Below are 20,186 nucleotides of genomic sequence, written 5' to 3' on the forward strand. Positions count from 1 at the left end.
AGCCTTGCCCAGCTGTGTTCCGCACGCCCAATCTGGAATTGCACCAACGGCAAGCGGGCATAGGCGCCAAAAAAGAGGATTCCTTACCCATTAACGTCATACCTTGGGGGACCTCCAAGCGCCTCCACCATGTCCACGACGCTTTGGTGGTTGTTAGTAAAGGTGCTGCGTGTTGCCGCAGCCCTGGCGATAGATTCCGGTCGGGCTGTTTGCATGGGAACAAATGTTGGCGTCTTGCGCACGAAACAGGACTCGTCACTGACTTTGCCGCGACTCCTCAGCGTCTTGTTTCCTTCTCATTACGGTTGAGCGCATCACTGGCCGCCCGGAAAGTGTCGATCCAGCCTTGATGGAAGAAGAGTCACTCAAAGTTCCGCGTCTGAAGCTCTTCTGAGTCATCTTCCGTGAACCACAGCATGCGCAGGTAGAATCTCGTGTCTTCTCTACGCACAATCTTGGGCGCGAGCCGTCCGAGATATCTGTCCTTAGCCATGGTTCCAGGCGTGATACACGAGCCGATTCTCAAAAGAGGCCGCCGCTCATCTTCTCGATGAGGCTCCGCCAGAAGTCGGCCTCCGTCTTGCTCAGGTGCTCGTTCATCCACCGCACATGGCCCCAGGTCCCAGGTGGGCCAGAACAAGGCATCCGGGGCGGTTCGCAGACTTGTCGCAGGTTGGCGTGGGTGGACTACTTGGGGAGAAGGACGCTGCGGTAGCTGCACTCATGGTTGAGATGGGCGCCCGCGCACAGTACCGCCTTGGTAGAACGGCATGGGGCCACGCAAACGCGTCAAAGCCGAAGTAGATGGCGCGGTAGGTCAGCAGCAGCTCGAGGCGTATCGTGTCGGCCAGGTGTGCTGAATGCCTTAGGAGTCGAGGTGCCTGCTCCAGGGGGGAGATGGTCGATCCACGAGGGAGCATCGTCTCCACCGTCGATCGACTATTCTTTTCATTTCCCCCCTCGTCGATGATGCACGAGTCCGGCCCACAGGTTCGAGGGCATCGTGTTTCCAGCAGCCAGCAGTCGACGGAGCTGGGCAGGGGCAACAGCGCTTGCTTAGTGATGGTCACAGCTCCGTGTCAAGACGCGACAAGGGCGAGGGGACGGTGAAATGGAACGTCTAGAAGGCCGAGGAGGCGCGCTTGGGGCGTCTAGAACAGAGTGACAGGTCTAGGAGTCAGGAGAGCCTATTGCGGTCACGTGCGCTTTATGCGTTGCATGTACAGGTAGTTACCCTGTAACTACCAGGGTAACTACTACAGGGTAACTAATTACCTACCTACCGAATTACCTACGTAACTTGAAATGCCAACGCATGTGTGTGTGTGTTCGTGGCCCGTTTCGTGCGCTGCGAGGGTGAATGCGTGAAGGAATATCGGTCAACCCCGTGTGCGAGTAAGTGACGGCCAACACTGCTCCTTGCTCATCTTACTCCTATTCCGTACAGCGGACTTAGTCGCGCCTTTACGGTACACATCAGAGACGAGGTACAGGCTACAGACCAGGTGCGCCGCGTCCACTGAGTTTCTTAGCACCCAAACATGGAAAGGGGGAACGTTATTCAGGGCCACTCCTCCTAGAGTTGGGTAGTGCCTTGGCGGGACGGGAGGGAGCCTGGGAGGTAATAGGTACCTGGGTGTCATCTGCAGATTCGAACTCTCATCTCGTTCGGCGGCGTCGGCTTGGCCAGATGGCAGGCAGGCAAGGCAGCCTGAGGCAGATGCCTTATTCAGTCGGCGCATGAAGCGAGCGACAGGGGGCTCTCGGAAGGGGGACGGCGGGGAGACGGCGGGGAGACGGCTGGGCAAGAGATGCAATGCTACTCGCTCACGCGGCGCCAGACAAAACGTGCCCGACCGACACGCAATCCTACAAAGGGGGGACGGCATGCGGGAGCAAGGAGGTCCCAGCTCGTCCGTCTGCCGAAGGCTTGGGAGACCAAAGGTACAGTGCTGTACCGCGCGAGTACCAGTGCACTAAGGCAAGGTACCTGCAGCACGGAGTACGGGTCCCTTACATGGGCATCTCGTGTTGGGGCCACTGCGGTCGAGAGGTGTGCTGGCTTTCAACGCTTCTGCATTTTACTAGTAACCACGCAAGTCTTGCCAGTCTTGCCAGTCTCCAGCACACTCTTACAGTCGAGTCTTAGAGGCAACGCTCTGGTCCAGTTACGTAATCAGGGGCTCTTGTCTTCCACAAAGGATTCTTGAGGGGCCGAGTATCGACGAGTCTTGTTTTTCGGGATGCTCCGTACAATGGATAGTGCTCGCTGTAGCGTGTTTCCGACGCGCCTCCGCAGCCAACCGCACAGTGCCTGTTCGTCCAGGGTAGGCGGCACTTGTCTGGGGGCGAGTCGTCGCCGTGAATGGCGCTATTTGTGTCCGTACCGAGTACAAGTACCTCCCTACTCCGCCGTGGCAACAAACTTACTGTACTGTAGCCAACGCCACTCGACCCTTTGCCTCTGCCCTGCCAGCCGCGTTGCATGCCTGCCACGGCGCCGGCTGGCTGCAGTGTTTATCGTCGTGCAGCTGTTGTACATCTGTATGTCTGCGGATGCGCGTGTCCATGGACCTGGATCCACGGCAAGGTTTGTGTCGTCGTCGTCGCACTGCCCCAGCTGGCAAAGGTGGGAAAAAAGCCTGTGTTTCAGACCAGTCAAGGCGAGCCGCTGACTGGCCGGCCCGACGTCCATTGGTCCCACCCAGCGCCTACTACCTTACCTACCACCTACCTCTATTCCGAGGTCCCAGTACCGAGTACCTATTTGTAGCCCCCACTAGGCCGACGCTCAGCCAGCTGTGGAGCCCCAAGTCTCTCGTCCAGAGCAAGCTGGCAATGCCGTCGTCGTCTCACTTCGCTGTCTTTTCATCCTCCTTCTTCTCCTTCTTCTCCTTCTTCTCCTTCTGCTCCTTCTGCTCCTTCTCCTCCACGGCTTTGTCTCCGCGTCGCCTCTTCTCGCAACCATCCCCGCCAATTCTCACCCTCATCTTCTCCCGCCGCCCGAAGCAATGAGGCCTGTTCTTTGATCCGTCTGCGCCCGGTTCCCGCCCGCTCTCTACCTTCCCTCGGGCGCCCCCCCCCCCCATCGGCTCGGCAGCCGCACCACCACCACTGTTTTGTTAGCGGCAACGATCACGCTTCTGCTTCGTCTTCCTCTTCCTCCACTGCTGCTGCTGCTGCTGCTGCTGCTACTTCCTACCATCGCTGCCGCCCGCCCGCCCGCCCGCCGCCTCCCGCCTCCGATCTACCCCAACTGATCTCCACCACCCCAGGACGGCACTCCTTGCCTGCGCCTCAGCCCTCCCCCTCCAGCTGTCCTCCCGTCATCTTCCGCCGCCAATCCACGAGGCGCCCGACCCGACTTTTTCTTCACAGTATCCCTTTTGTAATACCGGCTACTGCAGAACCTCCGTCCTCGCCCCCCCTTCGCTCTCGGGCCCTCTGCATCGCTCTCCTGGCTGGCTGCGTCAGCCGCCCTCCCCAACCTGCGTCGAGGCTGGCTGCTTGATGCCTTTTCGGGCCACGACTTCGACTGTTGTCCTCGCCCTACCTGCCGGCACTTCTTCACCTGCCACGCGAACCCTTGATCCCCTTGAGCTCATCTCGCCTCTCATTTCGCGTGCCATTGTGTCATGCGGCCGGTCGGGTAATTGATAATATCAACGTCCAGATCTCATCAGATGGCGCCCGGTTACTCCCCGCGCCATTCCGCGCCCCAGAATCGCTCGCAATCCCCTTCTTCCAACCCACCTTCCGCCACCGAAACCTCGAACCGCCCTCATTTTGGTGCTCTCACTCACAACGGCATCATGGCCTCCAACTCGCGATCCGGGGCTGGTTCTCCGTCGCACGACATGCCCGGCTCCAGCAGGCTCTACTCGAAAAGGTTCGTAATCTTTCCTGCTCGCGTCCCCGCTCCATCACCACCCGGAGCTCTTGGGGCTCCCTTCATCCCCTTTTCCCCCGTCCCTCGCTAACGACTGCTTCATGGACAGAGCAAGAGAGATTCAAGCTCAGGAAGGCATCCCTGGCCTGCCCATTAATCCATGGGGCGGCCCTCCCACCAGCGGCAACTCGACGCCCCTCCGCGAGAACATTCCCGAATCACCCACCGATGGTTTCCCCGACTTCGCCCAACTGCCAACGCCCGATAGCATGCCTCAGACTCGAAGAGCCCGAGCCGGTACCGTGCCGTCTCGCTTCTCCCCCGGCGGGCCTCCGGGCGGTCTCTTAAACGTCCCAAGCCTGGCGGTCAAGTCTGCGCGAGCCACTCCGTCTCAAACGCCATTCAACAAGTCGCCCTCCCCGGGCCTGGAGCCCCCCGACAGCTCGTCGGGAGGCTCGGCCCTCCTATCTCGTCTGCGGGCTGGATCCATGCCCCAGCGCAGTCCCTTCTCCGCCATGCCTGGCACAACCTCTCCCTTCGGTCCGTCCATCTTCAGCAGCTGGAATCCAGCTGGTGTCGGCCGTGAGCGAGGTTCCACACTTGCCAGTATTGCCAGTGTCGGGTCCAATGGGCCAAGCTCCCCCTCGCAGTCTCACTTCTCCAAGGAAGGGGGGGGGGAGTCGGATGTGCACATGCGAACGTTGGACTACCTCGGGTTGGCCGAAACGCCGCAACCCCCTCGAGCTCAACTTGCCACTCCTTACATGGGCAACCTCGACTACGCGAAGCAGTCCAGCCGCTTCCGGTCCTACTCAGTCAACAACAAGGACAAGTACGCCGATGACGAGGACGAGTATGAAGCCGACGGTGTACCCATGGAGAATCAGTACGTTGCTGCGCTGCAAGACCAGCTGGCCGCCACAAATGCTGCCATTCACAACCACAACCTGGCCGTCCAGGCTTTTGCGAGCCAGGCCTCTGCCACTCGTCCTCGTGCTCGCACTGCCGGCGTCCTCGAGTCCCCCGGTGGCCGCCTCATGCGCACATACCTGACCGGCAACACCGCCGTATCCAATCCCATCGCAAACAGTGCCGAGATGCGAATGCAAGATGAAAAGGACTTTGATGATCTTCCTCAGGCCATCGCGGGCATGAGCCTCGGCAGATCAAACAGCCGCAATGCTGGGCTTTTGAGTGCCGAAGAGCAAGGCCTTGAGGGTCCTACGAGTGCCCTCTGGCTCGGAGGCATTCCGACATCGACAACCACGTCGACTCTCATCGAAATGTTCAAGGCACACGGTCCCATCTTGTCCGCGCGTGTGCTGACCCATAAGAATTGCGGCTTTGTCAACTTTGAGAGGGTCGAGAGCTCAATTTCCGCCAAGTCGAACTTGAACGGCAAGGAGATCTTCCCCGGCGCAGGCCCCATTCGTATCAACTTTGCAAAACCTCCTTCGGCGGCAAACACCCCCGGCCACGATGGCGTACTTCCTTCTCCGAGCCCGGATCCATTCGCCAGGGCTCAAGATTCCGTCCAGGGGGCGGCGCCTGCCAACGCGGACGGACCCCAAGCTCTGGCCCTAGGAAAGACTACTCCCACGGTCCCGCCGCTGCGTGACATGACCACAGATATTGTCGATATCGTGGGTCAGTTCGGGGCGTCCGAGGATGATAAGCTCCAGACTTCTCGCAGCGTCCAGTCTGCCATCCAGTACGACACGTTTGTTGAGGATATCCCCGCGGTCCGAGAGCCAACTCACACGCGGGTTCACGACGCCCCGAGGCTGAGGGATATCCGCAAGCGCATTGACAACCAGCTTCTGTCTCAGGCAGAAATCGAGGGCGTTGCCATGGAAATGCTTCCAGAAATCGCAGAACTGTCGTCTGATTACTTGGGCAACACCGTCGTCCAGAAGCTGTTCGAGCATTGCACCGACCCCGTACGAGATGCCATGCTGGCCGAAATCGCACCACATATGGCTGAGATTGGCATCCACAAGAACGGCACCTGGGCAGCCCAGAAGATCATTGATGTGTGCAAGACTCCCGGTCAAATGTCCGTCATCGTCGAGCATCTCCGGCCGTACACTGTCCCCTTATTCCTGGACCAGTACGGCAACTACGTCTTGCAGGGCTGCCTCAAGTTTGGGACGCCTCACAACGACTTCATCTTCGAGACGATGTTGAGCAAGATGTGGGAGATTGCCCAGGGCCGCTTCGGCGCTCGCGCCATGCGGGCCTGCCTCGAGAGCCACCACGCCAGCAAGAACCAGCAACGAATGCTCGCGGCCGCCATCGCCTTGCACAGTGTGCAGCTGGCCACCAACGCAAACGGTGCCCTCTTGCTGACCTGGTTCCTGGACACGTGCACATTTCCTCAGCGACGCACCGTTCTGTCTCCCAGGCTCGTGCCGTGCCTTGTTCACCTGTGCACCCACAAGGTCGCCTATCTCACCGTCCTCAAGGTGATAAATCAGAAGGCCGAGGCCGAGGCCCGCGACACGATCCTCAAGTCTCTCTTCTTTACCCCCAACGATCAAGTCCTGGAGGCCATCCTCAACGACAACGCGTGTGGCTCTACCCTGATCTTCAAGGTCTTGACGACTCCCTTCTTTGATGAGAGCATCCGAAGCCAAGTCGTAGACAACGTCAAGAACGTGCTTGTCAAAATCAAGGCCCAGCCGGGGCAGGGCTACAAGCGTCTTATGGACGAGGTTGGGCTTTCGACAAGGACCGCCGGGCCTAATCGTGAGGCCAACGCACACCCGGATCAACGACAGCGCCCAACTTCGAGACAAGCCGGCATCAATGGCCAACACCCGCAGCAAGGCCACGGCAGCAAGGCCTTCTTTAACCCCCTCAACCCCACGACCAATGCTACCGGTTTTGATGCGGGTTATGGCCCCCAGCGAAATGACGGTGCTGATGCAAGCATGCCCGGCTTCCAGCCATATAACCAAGGCATTGTGTACGGCGCACCGACGGGGCCCGTTGCCCCAGCGGTCAATCTACAGCAGATGCAATATCAGCAGAACATGATGAACCGGGCGACGCCTCCGATGAATTATACTTTTCCGCCGATGCAGCCCGGGTACGGAGGCTACGGCACTCCCGGGCCCGCGGTGGACCAGTTTCGCCAGCAGAACATGCCAAACGGAAGCCCCATTCAACCTCCCTCGACCCAAGTCCCTCAAATGCCCGGCGGCCAGGCCCCCTATGGTCCACCAGGGTTCGGCTTGCCCATGGGTAGCCCGTATGGATATAGCGGCATGGGGGGCATGCAGAGCATGGGCTACATGCAGCAAGAACAGGCCAACGCTAGGCGGGGCCGCGTACGTCAACCTCAATCACACAGCTACCCTGCTCAGACCGTTTGCTGACATTCACCAGAGATGATTCGCAATGCGACAGGTTCACCCCCGCTGGCAGCACGTTGCTGCTGCCATAGGGGCTGCGCCACGCCTTCGAGGTGTGTGCGCGCGTGTGTTGTTGCTCAGTGGTACCCCCGGAGCTGACACCGGTGGCGATTCGCGGGTGTGGTAGACGACTCCGGCAGGGCCGCGCTCAATATCTCAATCTAGAAGGACCTGACTCGGAGTCCTGCGATTACTCAAGACACCGTTGCGTGTTGCTCTTGAGCCACCCTTACCGGCTTCTGTCCCTCTCTTCCCGCGGTCGAATGCGCCAGGCAGGCCTCGTGCATTTAGACCGCCGCAGGGGTCGAGCAGGAGCGGCTCTATTCTACTGCTATTCAATTTCTTTCGACATTTCATAATGAACGCCATAAACCTGTGATTTGACACCACTCGACAGGAGTGACGATTTGTGGGATCACGAGAAAAAGGAGAGTGTGGGGCTGCGGGCGTGTGCTTTCCCTCACGCCGGAAACATGTACTCGAGCTCAGCCCTTGGGTGCTCATCTGGCTTTACAATAGAGGCTCTTCAGACTGGAAGGGAGGGTGGGTGAGCGATGCTATGGAAGGGATTTGTGCTTGGCGGTTGAGGGAGGTAAAAAAAGGGCATTTTGCAGGATCTTCTCGTTTCTTTCGTGACGGCTGTATACTAGGATGGAGCCTGACAAACGAGACTGTCTGCATAAATATTCAGTGATTGGTCAATGACGCCTCGGCGATGAGCAAGCCACCGACAGGATTTTGTGCAACGCCGGCAAGCTCTGTGTGTTGGTGGTCGTCCGATCGGTACGAGCGGCGGCATTGGCTTTCAGTCACGGCTCGTCCGGGTCAAAGAGGCAGCGGCAGCAATACACAAACTGGCGGCATGTCGGTCGGCCTAAAGGGCCCAATACTAGTCGTGATATTACAACAAGAAAACCAGTGCCGCCCAGTTCGTCTGCAGCCCCGATCCACCATCACATCCATCACCAACGAGGGAGAGAGCGTAGCGACATTCCGTCCTTCTCCCCCCCCCCCCAAGCCTCCTCCTTCACTGCGCCTCCCAAAGTCGTCTGTGCGACGGTCAAGGCGAGAAGATAGGTGTGGTGTAGTAGGTGAAAGAAGACAAAGCAGAAGGATAAAGGGAAAAAAGTAAATCGACCAACCAGCCGTCTCTCTCCTCACGCACCACCAATTTCAGCGATATGGTACAGCGTGAGCTTGACGCCCTAAGAGAAGAAAAGAGCAGACATCCATTTTTTCATCCTCGAGTGCTTCCCAGACCGCACGCAGTGTCGGATATGAGAAGGATTCCTTGATTGCGGATTCTCGTAATGGGTGCAAAGTAACCCTAGAGTGTTGTGCAGAAAAGGCACACGGGGAAGAGTCCCAAGCCGTCTTTTCGCCTCTGCCTCCGGCGCAAGCTTTGGCTCGGGGCGAGGGCACGAGAGGCGAAAAAAGGGCGCCGTGGGGCGCAAAGGGTGGACAGGCAGTGAGCACCGCGATCGGGCTTGCCAACACGAGCTGGCCTCATGCCGTGTGCCTTCAAATTCTGCTGGTTCATGTTGTTCTTGCATTTTTCATTTTTCGTCTTTTTTGCCGTCGTCAACCAAAAGAGGTATCCTTCGTGTGATGGATATCGGTCAACCAACGACAAATAGTCATGGATAGCTGGCATCCCGTGACGAGGCCGAGACGGTCAAGGTCGGAACCGCTGGAGAGGTTGAGAGATGATGTGTGGGCGTCGTGTTCAGATATCGATGCTCCTTTTCCACCAGTCTAGCCTGTCTGGACATAACCAAAGATCTAGTCGAGCTCCATCGAGCCTTCGGCGTGGTCGACTGTCGAGGGAGGCGTAGGCTCCGCCACCGGGGCAATCGGCTCCAGCTTGCCCGACTCGTTGATGCTGGGCGGTTCCGAGACCGGGGTCCGGGCGTCGGCCGAAACAGCTGAGGGTTCAGGAGCCGGCTTGTCGTCGCCAAGGACCTGCCGGATCCGGGCGCCCATGGCATCGATCTGAGCCAGCAAAGCACGCAGGCCCATCCTGTCGTCTTGGGTCAGGTGGCCGACTGCAATATTATCAGCATTGCTCTTGGCCATGAGCGACAAGATATTGTCGTCGGCAGCGGACTGTGCAATGTGTTAGCAGTGAGAGCAAACGCGTCGGCGGGGAAACCTACCATGAGTGCAGACGTGAGCCTGTCGATCGGTTCTGACCGCTTCTGCCGAAGGCCGATCAAGGTGAGGGAGGCCTGCATCTCGTCGATGTCGCGCTCGAGAGCAGAGCCGGGGAGGGGGCTGCTCGCGTCGCGCTGAGCAGGTGGCGACGGATACGGAACCCGTCTGGATTCGTGTCGACGAGATCCATAGCCTGCGCCCTGGTGTCGCAGTCTAGCAGGCACAAGGTTAGCCCGAACACAGCTATTGAATCCACGCGGGCAGCTTACTGTTCAATGAAGTCCAGGACAACTCCCCTGGCGGGCAGTTTGTAGCTTCGTCCAAATGAGGATGGGTCGGGCCATCCGGAACGATCGGTTTGGACAGGTTCGTCCGTCCAATCTATCTCGATATGGCCATTGTTTTTGAGGCCTCGGCTGATGGCAGGCGCAATGGTCTGGGTTCCCTTGAGCCTGCGGAAGCGGTGGGCCGGCGCGAGGCCGGGCACCTCGATCAAGACGTCGTCAATGTGCGCCGGGCAGCGCCACGTCTTGAGGACGGGGGGCATCGCCAGGGGCGGGTCGAGGCAATCGATGTGCCAGTGGAACGGGCACGCGCTGCACGGGATGATGGCTCTTATCTCCGTGGCCGGCTTCTGGCAAGCGTGGCAGAGCACAGCGTGGCCATCCTCGCGCTGCTTGAAGAAGTCTGGCAGCTCATCGTAGCCATTTCGTTTCCTGCACCTGTCGTCAGCCGGTGCACGCAGGTAGTAGGCGCAATAATGAGCATCGTCACTTACTTAACCGCCTTACTCGACATGACATCTTCGTAATCGCCGTCGGCGCCGGCCCTGACGCCCTCGAAGCGGTTCTGCACCTTCTTTGGCAGGCTGAAGGCGCGCGGGATACTCTTCTCGAGGTTGTTCAGGGCGCCCGCAAAAATGCCCTTGTGGACGGGTACGCGCGAGGGAAAGCGTCGAATGAGACACTCATTGCAGTACCACTCGTCGGGCAGATCGTCCGACTGCACCATGTCGACACACTCAAAGTGGAATGATCGAGGGCAGCCATCACAGCAGACGACGTCGCCTGCATTGCCGCACGCCGAGCAATACTCGTCGTTGTCCGACGTCTGGGAAGCAGTAGTTAGCGACCAAACCCTCGTCCCAGACGTTCACGAGCCCCTCGCGTCAACTGGGGAATGCATCGTCGGGGTGGCGAAGCCCAACGGCATCCACTGGGCACTAGTTGGGGAGGGAAACGGGCGTAGCGTGGAGTGTGATCCTTGCGTGCCTGGGCGTGCGCCATCCCGGGCTTCCGAGAGAAACAGGGTATGGAAGGTGAAATGGACGAGGAATAGAAAAACGGTACGCGCCTCCGAAACCAGCAGGCCATCTGCTCCGGAACGGCAGGCCGGACGAGGGAGGGGAGGGGGTGTGCCGGGGGGGCGGGCAAGAGCGCATCGTGGCTTGGTTGGGAATAATCACGACGGGTAGGGCAGAAATGGGGTCACATACCGGGTCCTTGGGCGCTCCGTTGTTGAGCGTCGAATTTGCCTCGCTCATCGAACGGGGGACACCCGCGGCAGTGCCTCCCTTTTTCTTGACCGGCCTGCAGTGGAGAAAGTGAACGAGTCAGCCAAGAATGTTCCTTGCGTCGCCTCGTCCTTGGCCGGCAATTGGCAGACGGCGAGATGGGCAGGCCGATCATCCGGGCTTGGCCCGGACAGCTCAGCTCGTCGGACCTCGTGATGCGCTCATGCTGCTCATCGGTGCCCGAGCTTGGGCCGTCGAGGCGAGAGCGGGCGATGCGCGAGTGGTCTCATCTTTGGGGCAGGGGGAGATGGGGGGATTGAACTCACGAGGTCTTAACGCGCAGGCCCGTCCGCTGCTTCTTGGCCGGTCGCAGCATTGGGGGAGTGGCGGCGCGGGATCCGACTGCTGGGCTGCCGTCGCCCTGCCATGAAAAGGCCGCCGGCGACGTGGTTCGCTCGACGTCGGCGATGGGCCTCTTGCTGGCGGAACGCGTGGCCCGGGTGCTGACGGGAGCGGCAAGCAGCTGGCGCGTCCGCCTCGTGGTCCTGGGGGGCGTTGCGACACGCTCTTCCTGGCCCGTCCTCACCGAGCTCTCCTGGGCGCTGTACGCGCCTGTGACCTTGCGTGCATCACGTCGCCTGTCCCAGAACGGATCCTCATCGTCGTCGAGCATGGGGGGCGCCTTGGCGGTGCCGTGCTTTGCCGTTTTGGCAGGCAGGTTGGGGAAGAGCTCAGTTGCGGCGAGTCGGCCAGGCATGCTGGTGGCATCATCAGCAGCGGTGGATGCGTGTCGAGGGCGAGAGCGGCCTTGGTGGTGATGGGTGGGAGTGTTTGATTCAGATGTGTTGGACACGGCCGGTCTGCTGGAGGCGAGTGTTTTGCCGCGGGTGGTGATTGGCTGGGATTTTGGCGCATCCGCATGGCGATGGGCCTGGGCCCCAGAAGCTTCCCCGGCGGCCGCCCCTCGAAGGGACGGACTGAGGCTTGCGGCGCTGCCCTCGGGCGACGACAGACTCATGGCCGACGAGAGCGACGACGAAATGCTCGAGCCCGAGTCCCGTCGTGCGTGCTTATTGCTGCGCGACGATCTTGGTGTGCGGACATTGACGACGACGGCGCCCGAGGAGGCCGTCTTGCGCGGCGTCGCGGCGTGCGAGGTCCTGGCCCTCTTGGCAGCTCGCCTATCGCCTGCAGTCTGTTCCTCGCCCTCAGCTTCGCGAAGGAGCGATGCGTAGGGGGCTGGCTTGGGTTTGTGCGGAGTGAAGCGGTTGTTTGTGGTGGGCGGCACAAAGTAGTAGCAGCCCTGGTCATCCTTCTTTCCCTCGCGCTTCTTCTGCTCGACGAGCCTGGAAAACTCATTCCTCGTCTCCGCGTCGGCCGTCTGCCTGAAGACGTCCTCGACCATGGCCACAAAATCGGCGTCGTCGCACTTTTCATCGTAGAGCGTACGCATAGCCCAGGCTGTAGGATAACGGTAGTGCTTGAGGGCCTCGTCGACAGCTGCCTCGACCACCTTGTCGGCAAACTCCCTCTCCTCAGGCTCGAGCGGAGCGTGGCGCTTCTTGGGGCTCGTGGCCTTGGGGGTCGGCGCCTTGGCCATGACGACCGAGTCTTTGGGGTCCCCGTCGGGCGTCTGCCGCATCTTCTTGGCCGGCAGAGAGACTCGCTTGGAACGTCTGCGACGGGCGCCTCCCTTGGGATCGTACTCGTCGTCCTCGGGTTCCCTGTCCTTTGGTGGAAGAGACTTTCTCCGCGGCGGCAAAGGTTGCACCAGTGGAGGAGGAGATCTGGGCGGTGACTTGGGCGGTGGTGGGTGGTTGCTGCCAGCCTTGGCCTCACGCGCGGCGTTGGCCAACCCGGCCCCCGACGGCCGCAGGATGATCTTGCGGACCGTCGAGCCATTCTCGCCCCCTGGCTTCTTGGGCTTGGGCATGGTGCCGAGGGGAGCCATGTTCTCCAGAACGCCGTATCGCATCAGCCCGGCCTCCTCGAAGCTCGTCTTGGTCTGCACCGAAGGCTCCAGCCACCTGGCCATCAACGCCCTCGAGCCCTCGTTTCCACTGGCCTTTGACTCGGACGGCCCGTTCCAGTTCCTGCCAGGCGGTTGCGCAGGGCTCGAGTAGCGCGACGCCGAGCGCGACGCTCTCGTGTTGGAGGAAATCATGATGTCAGTCAAGCTGAGGAGAGTGGGCGAGAGGAGAGGAGGGGTGGGAGTCGCCTGTGCCCCCCCCTGGCGGCGCTCCTCGTTCAGCCTGCACAACGGGGCGTTAGCGACGAGTGCACAGGACGCGCCCGCGAGGGCCTCAGAGGAAAGAACTCACCTGTCCCTTGAGCTAGAGCATGGGCTCTTGCTGCGAAATCGCGTGTCTTTGCAGTCCTGGACGCGCTTCGTTGGGGGGAGGAAATGGGGAGGCGACGGTGGGTGCCCAGGTCCAGAACAGGCTTTTGGAGGAGCCAGGCTGGCAAGGGGTGGGCACTGCACTATGCACAGGCAGGCAGTGACACTCATCACCCAATTCACGCTCGCCACCACAGCCCTTCCGCCCGCAGCCAGACGTTGTTTGTCTCTATGCTTGAACTCGTTCCGTCACAGCTGCTCGCTTGCGTTTGTTCAACAAGTCTGGCATCCTCCCTCTTTTTTTAAAAAGTCATATTCATTGACCATGTGCCCCTTATTGTTCCCCAACACCACACTGCTCCCCCTCGCCTCCCCCCCCCCCCAGCCATCCCCGCTCCCTGCCTACTACTACGGAACAAAACTCCCCAGGGGGGAGGAGGGGGGGGGGGGTATCATGCCCTGGTTTCTTCTACACGGGCATCCATTCACTGGCGGCACCTGGTGGCCGCACCAGTGTGAATAACCTCGGTATTCTGTTTACTCTTCAAGGGGTCACACAGGCGCGCTCGCCGCAGGGGAAATGCTGCACCAAACTCTCGCTCCCTGCCTTTGTCTCTGCCGTCCACCACAGTGCACCCATTCACCCATGTCGCTTCGACAGCCCGGCGTGACGGGCTTGGTGATGCCGGAACGGTGGTGGGTATCTATATATACCTGGCTTCACTAGACTCACATGCGCGTCGTGGCCGTCGCGGCCCCCCCTCCCCCTGGCCAGCTTCCGCGAGCTTCTCAACGCGACACCTGGTGGGACAACATGTTCCCCCAGTCCAGTCGAGTCACACCCGCACGGCGCATACCAGTCACTCCAACCCGGATTCTCGCCGCTTCATGCCAGTTGTCATTTGCACGGCCAAGGCTGAATGCTCGTGGTCAAAACTCTCCGCCGTGACCAGATCCTCCTCTGGACGAGGCTCACTCGTCTGAATCGTCCGAATCATCATTCGAGTCGCCTGCGGCCTTTGCCGCCGTCTTCTTGGCCGGCTTCTTCTTCTTGCTCTTGTTCTTCTTGCCAGTGTTTCTGGACAGAGGTTGCTCAAGAATCTTGAGCACCTCGTCGTCCGTGATCTTCTTGTCCGTCTTGAACTTGCTCAGATCAGGAGCAGGCGGCCCACCGAGCTTGGTGATGCCATTCTTGGTGATAACTAAACAGGCCTCGTCAGCACCGGCGTCTCTGCTACAGCCAATCACATCTTGCACTCACCAATGGTTGTCAAGAGCCTGGCGACTGGAGCATTGTCCTTGTCACCGACCAGCTCATACTGGCGGAAGACGTTGCCTCGCACGCACTCGACCACACCCGACTTGGCATCGCGCTCGTCCTCGAGCTGTCTCAGGCTGAAAGGGAAGGTGCCAAACTTCTTCTGGACCTCGGAGAGGATCTTGCGCGAGGTGGGGCGCTTCAGGCCGTAGGTCTGCGTGGTGCGGCGATGAAGAGTGGCACGCTGGTCAAGCGTCTTGACCTTTCCGGATCCCAGGCTGACGCCCATTTCGACACCCCACACCTCGGCCGTCTCGGGGACGCCGTCGCCCTTGGTGCCCTCGGCAGGGGCAATGACAATCTTCTTGGGACCCTCGATTTCGTTGCGGTCAAACAGCCATGACGTGGTACTCTCGACAAGGTGGCATTCGAAGCTCTCGCAGACCTTCTCCAGCAGGCTCGTCATCTTGGCCTGGGTAGGAGCCTTTTGGGCAGCGGCCTTTGCCTTTTCCTCGTCGGTGCCCTGAGCGAGCAAGCCAGGGGGGATCATGAGCCGCAGGAGCAGCTCGTTGGCGTAGTGGGTAGCCAGCATCAGATCGGCAGGGCGGCCCGTTACGACCTCGCCGGCCTTGTCCTTGGGGGTGGCCAGGACAGTATCGCAGACGATGGCGCCGAAGCCGTCGATCTGGGCTCCCAGCTGGATCTTGATGGGCTCACCCGGCTGGATCTCGAGCGCGGCCTCGCTCTCATCAGTGATCAGTGGGGTGTAGGGCGTGACATAGGAGGCAGGCGAGACAGTGGTGGGATGAGAGAAGCCTGTGGCCTCTGCCGTCAGAACGATGCGAGCTCTTGGAGGGGCCTGGTTGCGTACCTTTGTTGACCTTTTTGCCTCGGTAGACCTTGGCAATCTCCTCCTCGATCAGCTTGTCGCCCTTCTGGCAGATGGCGACAATCTTCTCCCCGGGCACGCATAGCTCGGCCACGGCAGCCAGGACCTTCTCGGAGATCTGGCCGGCGGTCTTGTACTTGGTTTGAGTATCGGGGTTGTTGAGAGAGTAGTCTGCGGGCGGTGGTCAGCATTGCATTGGCCCTTGAGCATTGTCTTTTTTGCCATTCACATCCTTGTGCTTGTGAGGCACGGAGAGGGGTTAGACTGAGAGGAGGGGGGGGGGTGAGCTCTTGGTGGTGCTGGATGGCGGGGTAGTTGTCGCGCACATGGAGAGAGAGGGGCAAGCAAAATATGTCATGACAATATCGAGCTCGACAGAGGGGGACGGACGGGCAAGGGGAGGGGCGGAGAGGGGCAAGTTAATACCGACGGCGTCCTTTTCCTCCGACATGATGGGCAGGCGGTTCTCGAGGGTTTATTGCTGGTCAGATGGAGGGAATTTGCCTGTGCTGGCCGAGATGGTTGCGAGAGGAGGAATGGGAGCGAGACTCTCGCGGTTGGTGTGGGCTACTTGATGTGGCACGCACGAGACTGGGTCCCCCGCCCGGGCCTGCGTCGGGACGGGAACCAAAAAAAAAAAACCCCTCGCTGGATATGCTGCTGCTGTGCCCTACTTGTTACTACCTCGCTGCCTCTGCTTGGCTTGTCCTGATTGACTGAGCTACAGCTGCTGACCTTGCTACCCAACCACATAGTGGCTAGCATCCTCGCGTCGTTTCATCTTAGTCATGAACGGCCGCCACAAGTAGCTTCTACTCTTTTTTTCCCCTGCCTGCAACTTGGTCGTTCCAGGCTTCTGATGGTGGGGAAGGACGAAGGAAGCCGTCATCTTGCCTTGTTACGAAACGCCATCCTCGCTCAATTCACAGCCGATGGTTCGGCCTGACGTCCGTGGTACCAAAGTACATCAAGCAGTCCAGCCACACCTACCCTACACTTCCAACCCACCAACTTAGTAGTTTCGCGCTGACATCCCCCCGTCTCTCCTGGAAGACAAGCTGCATTGGCACTGGGCGACCAACTGGCGACCAGGTCATGGATGATACCGGCGGTACCGTGTCGAGGTAGAAGGAGGCAACGGCCGTCTTCGGCCGTTGGCTGGACCCCAGATGAGTAACGGCAAAGGCACAGCCCAGGACGGGAGATGCAGCCGGTGCTTGTTCCGACTGCAGTCACCATTGGCCAGCCGCCGCAGGAGGGAAGACGTCTCCAAGCGTCTCTCCAGCTCCCATCGACCACCATGTGCAAGTTCAGGTGCTGTCACCCACTGTCTGCAGCCGTAGGGCTCGGACTCACCTGGAGCGCAACAGAAGCTTCCGATGGGGCCAGAGTCGAGACCATTATGATCCGGACACCAAGGCCACGATGCCTCGCTTCGCGAGTCCGTTTCGTGACATGTCTTGGCATTGTTTGGTTCTGTGCAAGTTAATGCTCGAGGCATGAAGTCGACAGCCAGCCTTGCCGCCCGCCGTCTCTTGCTTCTGCCGCCTATCATTCGTCCATGCCCAGCTGGCACCCTTGGAGCAGCGTGCTGTCTAGATACCCCGCCGACACACAGTTCCCACGCGCACATCAAAGTACTAGTACATGCACCGCCAGCCTCTCCCGCCGAGGCGGCAATTAGGTTAGGAGGCTACCTACCGACTGTACTGTACCTGCCGTTCGCAGCCGAGTAGAAGATTCCTCTCTGCCAAACATCTTAAGGCCAGAAGCCATCCAGGTCAGCATCACGACACCGCATCCCCATTCACCCCATCACGCGCCTCGCCATCCATTGCTCGGACGACATCCCCTCCCCCCCGAGCCGGGCCCACCGCCACGCGCCCCAACCGACTTCTTTTCCACGCCTGTCGCATCGCATCGTCGCCACGGCCTCGGCCACGCGACGCGACCATGGCCTCCCTGCCGTCCTCGTCGACGGGCCCTGCGACGACGGCGGCCAGCGCGACGGCGGCCGACGACAAGGATCTGGCCCCCTCGGCCTCGGCAGCCGCCGACATGCCTGTCCGCACCAAGGAGTCCTTCAGCAGGCTCATGGTGGAGCGCTACACCACGCGCGACGCCCTCGCCGCCGCCGCCCTTGGCCAGCAGCTCCAGCAGACGAGAAAGTCGTCGCAGGAGACTCGCGAAAGGATCCAAGAGTACCGCATGCTGCGCAACGAGTACAAGCCGTGGTTCCCCCCGAGCAGGCTCTACGGCGAGGGCTACAACGGCTTCGCCAACGGCTACACCGAGAACCAGACCCATCCGCCCTCGTCGCGCATCGTCTATCCTTCGCAGAAGCCCCGCCCTGGCCGCCGCACCACCCCGGTTTTCAAGTACACGCGCAAGGACATGCTCAAGCAGGCAGACCAACACGAGGAGCTTGTTCCCCTGCGCCTCGAGGTCGAGTGGGACAAGATCAGGCTGCGCGATACCCTCACCTGGAACCTGCACGAGCGCATCCTCCACGTCGAGCTCTTCGCCGCCCAGTTGGTCGAGGACATGGGCCTCAAACCCCCCGCCGCCCAGCCCGTTTACGAGCAGATTGTCCACCAGATGCGCGAGCAGCTCAACGACTTCTACCCCTTTGCCTTTTCCGACGAGGACGCCCTGGACCCCGAACTCCCCTACGCGGCATACAAAAACGACGAGATGCGCGTCCTCATCAAGCTCAACATCACAATCGGTCAGCACACCCTCGTCGACCAGTTCGAATGGGAGATCAACAACCCCTCCAACTCGCCAGAAGAGTTCGCCGCCAGCATGGCCCGCGACCTCTCGCTGAGCGGCGAGTTCACCACGGCCATTGCCCACTGCATCCGCGAGCAGTCGCAGCTCTTCACAAAGAGCCTCTACAGCGTCGGCCACCCCTTTGACGGAAGACCGGTTGAGGACTCGGACCTGGTGTCCGCTTTTCTGCAAACCCCCTTGCCCTCCGTCTTCCGGCCGCAGCAGCAGGCCAAGGAATACGCCCCATACATGTACGAACTCAACGAGGCCGACCTCGAGAGGAACGAGATGGTCTTCTCCAGGGAACAGCGACGGCAAAAACGCTCCATCAACAGGAGAGGCGGGCCGCAGCTCCCCGACCTCAAGGAGAGGCAACGGACCATCCGCACCCTCATTGTCTCCTCCGTCCTGCCCGGTGCCGCGACTGACGTCGAGGAGAGCCGGCTCTACAAGAGGGCCGCGGGCGCATCGCGCAAGAGAACAACGCGTGACGGAGAGATATCCGACTCAGACGAGAGCGAGGACTCGGCCCCCGAGTCCCCTGCACCATCATACCTCGTCGGCGGCACTGCTCGGACCAGGGGGATGCGCGGGGCGGCCTCGGCGGCTCAGCAGAGGATGGCGAACCTGGGCCGCTCCGAGACGCCCGAGGTGAGCGCCGCGCTCCACCACCACGAGACGAGGACGTCGCGCCGCTTCCGCGAGGAAACTGAGGAGCCTCTGCACCTGTGGGTGACGCTCAGGATCAACAAAGACAAGCTGCGGAGGGTGATGAGGGGCGACTACCGCGACCTGAGAACGGCGTCCCAGCCGCAGACGCCCTTACCGGCAGTCCATGCCAGAGCCCCCAGCGCCTCGGGCGGACTGCGGACAAGGCCACCGCTGCCACCGCCGCCGTCTGCCCCCGCCGCGTCGACTCCCCAACCCCCCGGAGCCTATCCTCCCGGCCAGATCGGCCGCCTGCCCGCCCCTCCGCCCGTCCCGGGCCAGTCGCCTCCGCCCGCCGTGAGTTTTGTCCCCAATTCCGCGCCGAACCCCGGCGGCTTGGCTTGACTGACGTCGGCCCTTGCTCTCCTCTTCACCTTGTTTCCCCCATGCAGCCCCCTCCCCCCGAATGGCTCATCTCGGCTCTGAAGCAGCTGGAGACGCAGTACCCCAACGGCGACAACTTTGAGGCCATTATGAAATATTCGTACCTCGACCCTGTGACAGAGCTGCCTATCCAGAGCCAGCCGCTCCCCGACGGCGTCAAGTACGCCTGGCTGCCGCGCATCCGGTGCCTCGACTGTACAACGAAGCTCTACACGCCCGGCCCGGACATGACGGCGCAGAAGTTTGAGGCCCACCTCAAGTTCTCGGGCCACCGTGACAAGGTGAGGCAGAGGCTCGCTGCGCAAAGCGCTGCCGCCGACGCCGGGCCGTCTGGCTGATGGGTAGTTGGGAAGAAGAACGGGGCCGCCTTGTCCCCGTGGAAAGTGGCAGTTTTACTGGGCAGTGGCCAAGCGCCGGCTATTCTATTTCCCCGAGGCCAAGGGGGTGAAAGAGATCGTGTATGTGCGCCTCCCAGACAGGAAGTAGGAACATGAAAAAGAAGGACGCACTTGGGGATCCGCAGTTGTACATAGCCTTGTTGTCTGGCGAGGGTTAATTGTTTGATGGCACTACGAGGCAGGCGGTGCATCGGAGAGCCTCGAAAACAAACTTGTCACTGGTTTTCTTCCCCTGCTTCTGTGAGAGACTCCGTTCAATCTGGTTTGTCGTTGGCCTTGCCTCTCTTTGCCCCGCTCGCCTGGAACTCGTGGCTTTTTGGAGGAGGAGGAGGAGGAGGAGGAGGAGGAAGATGAGATTAGTCGACGGGCCACGAACCGCCAAAGCATCGGTTAGAGAAAAGGGGTCAGATGGGAGCAGAGGGCAGACGGCAAGGGAAATGCACCAAAAGCCACAGTCTCATGGCAGC

General features: G+C 60.5%; 4 protein-coding genes across 4 annotated transcripts; 2 read left to right on the top strand and 2 right to left on the bottom strand.

Annotated features, from left to right (window-relative positions):
* Window positions 1-3,812: 3,812 nt before the first annotated feature.
* HRG_05551 (RNA recognition motif domain-containing protein) lies at window positions 3,813-7,285 on the top strand (the record flags this gene model as incomplete). The annotated part of the gene is made up of 5 exons (XM_044864022.1): window positions 3,813-3,889; window positions 3,999-6,780; window positions 6,838-6,891; window positions 6,976-7,221; window positions 7,280-7,285. 5 exons carry the CDS (start codon window positions 3,813-3,815, stop codon window positions 7,283-7,285), a joined length of 3,165 nt encoding a protein of 1,054 aa, XP_044720554.1.
* A 1,802-nt stretch (window positions 7,286-9,087) lies between these two features.
* Window positions 9,088-13,136, bottom strand: HRG_05552 (PHD-finger domain-containing protein; the record flags this gene model as incomplete). Its single annotated transcript, XM_044864023.1, has 7 exons — window positions 9,088-9,411; window positions 9,462-9,672; window positions 9,729-10,181; window positions 10,238-10,569; window positions 10,955-11,048; window positions 11,299-11,779; window positions 11,855-13,136. The coding sequence occupies 7 exons, from the start codon at window positions 13,134-13,136 to the stop codon at window positions 9,088-9,090; spliced, it is 3,177 nt and encodes a 1,058-aa protein (XP_044720555.1).
* A 1,146-nt stretch (window positions 13,137-14,282) lies between these two features.
* Window positions 14,283-15,908, bottom strand: HRG_05553 (metallopeptidase family m24 domain-containing protein; the record flags this gene model as incomplete). The annotated part of the gene is made up of 4 exons (XM_044864024.1): window positions 14,283-14,512; window positions 14,572-15,384; window positions 15,440-15,628; window positions 15,884-15,908. 4 exons carry the CDS (start codon window positions 15,906-15,908, stop codon window positions 14,283-14,285), a joined length of 1,257 nt encoding a protein of 418 aa, XP_044720556.1.
* A 1,502-nt stretch (window positions 15,909-17,410) lies between these two features.
* On the top strand, window positions 17,411-19,659 carry HRG_05554 (SNF5 / SMARCB1 / INI1 domain-containing protein; the record flags this gene model as incomplete). Its single annotated transcript, XM_044864025.1, has 2 exons — window positions 17,411-19,234; window positions 19,330-19,659. 2 exons carry the CDS (start codon window positions 17,411-17,413, stop codon window positions 19,657-19,659), a joined length of 2,154 nt encoding a protein of 717 aa, XP_044720557.1.
* Between the last annotated feature and the right edge of the window lie 527 nt (window positions 19,660-20,186).

This window comes from Hirsutella rhossiliensis (assembly GCF_020360975.1).
Source record: "Hirsutella rhossiliensis strain HR02 chromosome Unknown scaffold00005, whole genome shotgun sequence".
NCBI classification, from domain to species: Eukaryota; Fungi; Ascomycota; class Sordariomycetes; order Hypocreales; family Ophiocordycipitaceae; genus Hirsutella; species Hirsutella rhossiliensis.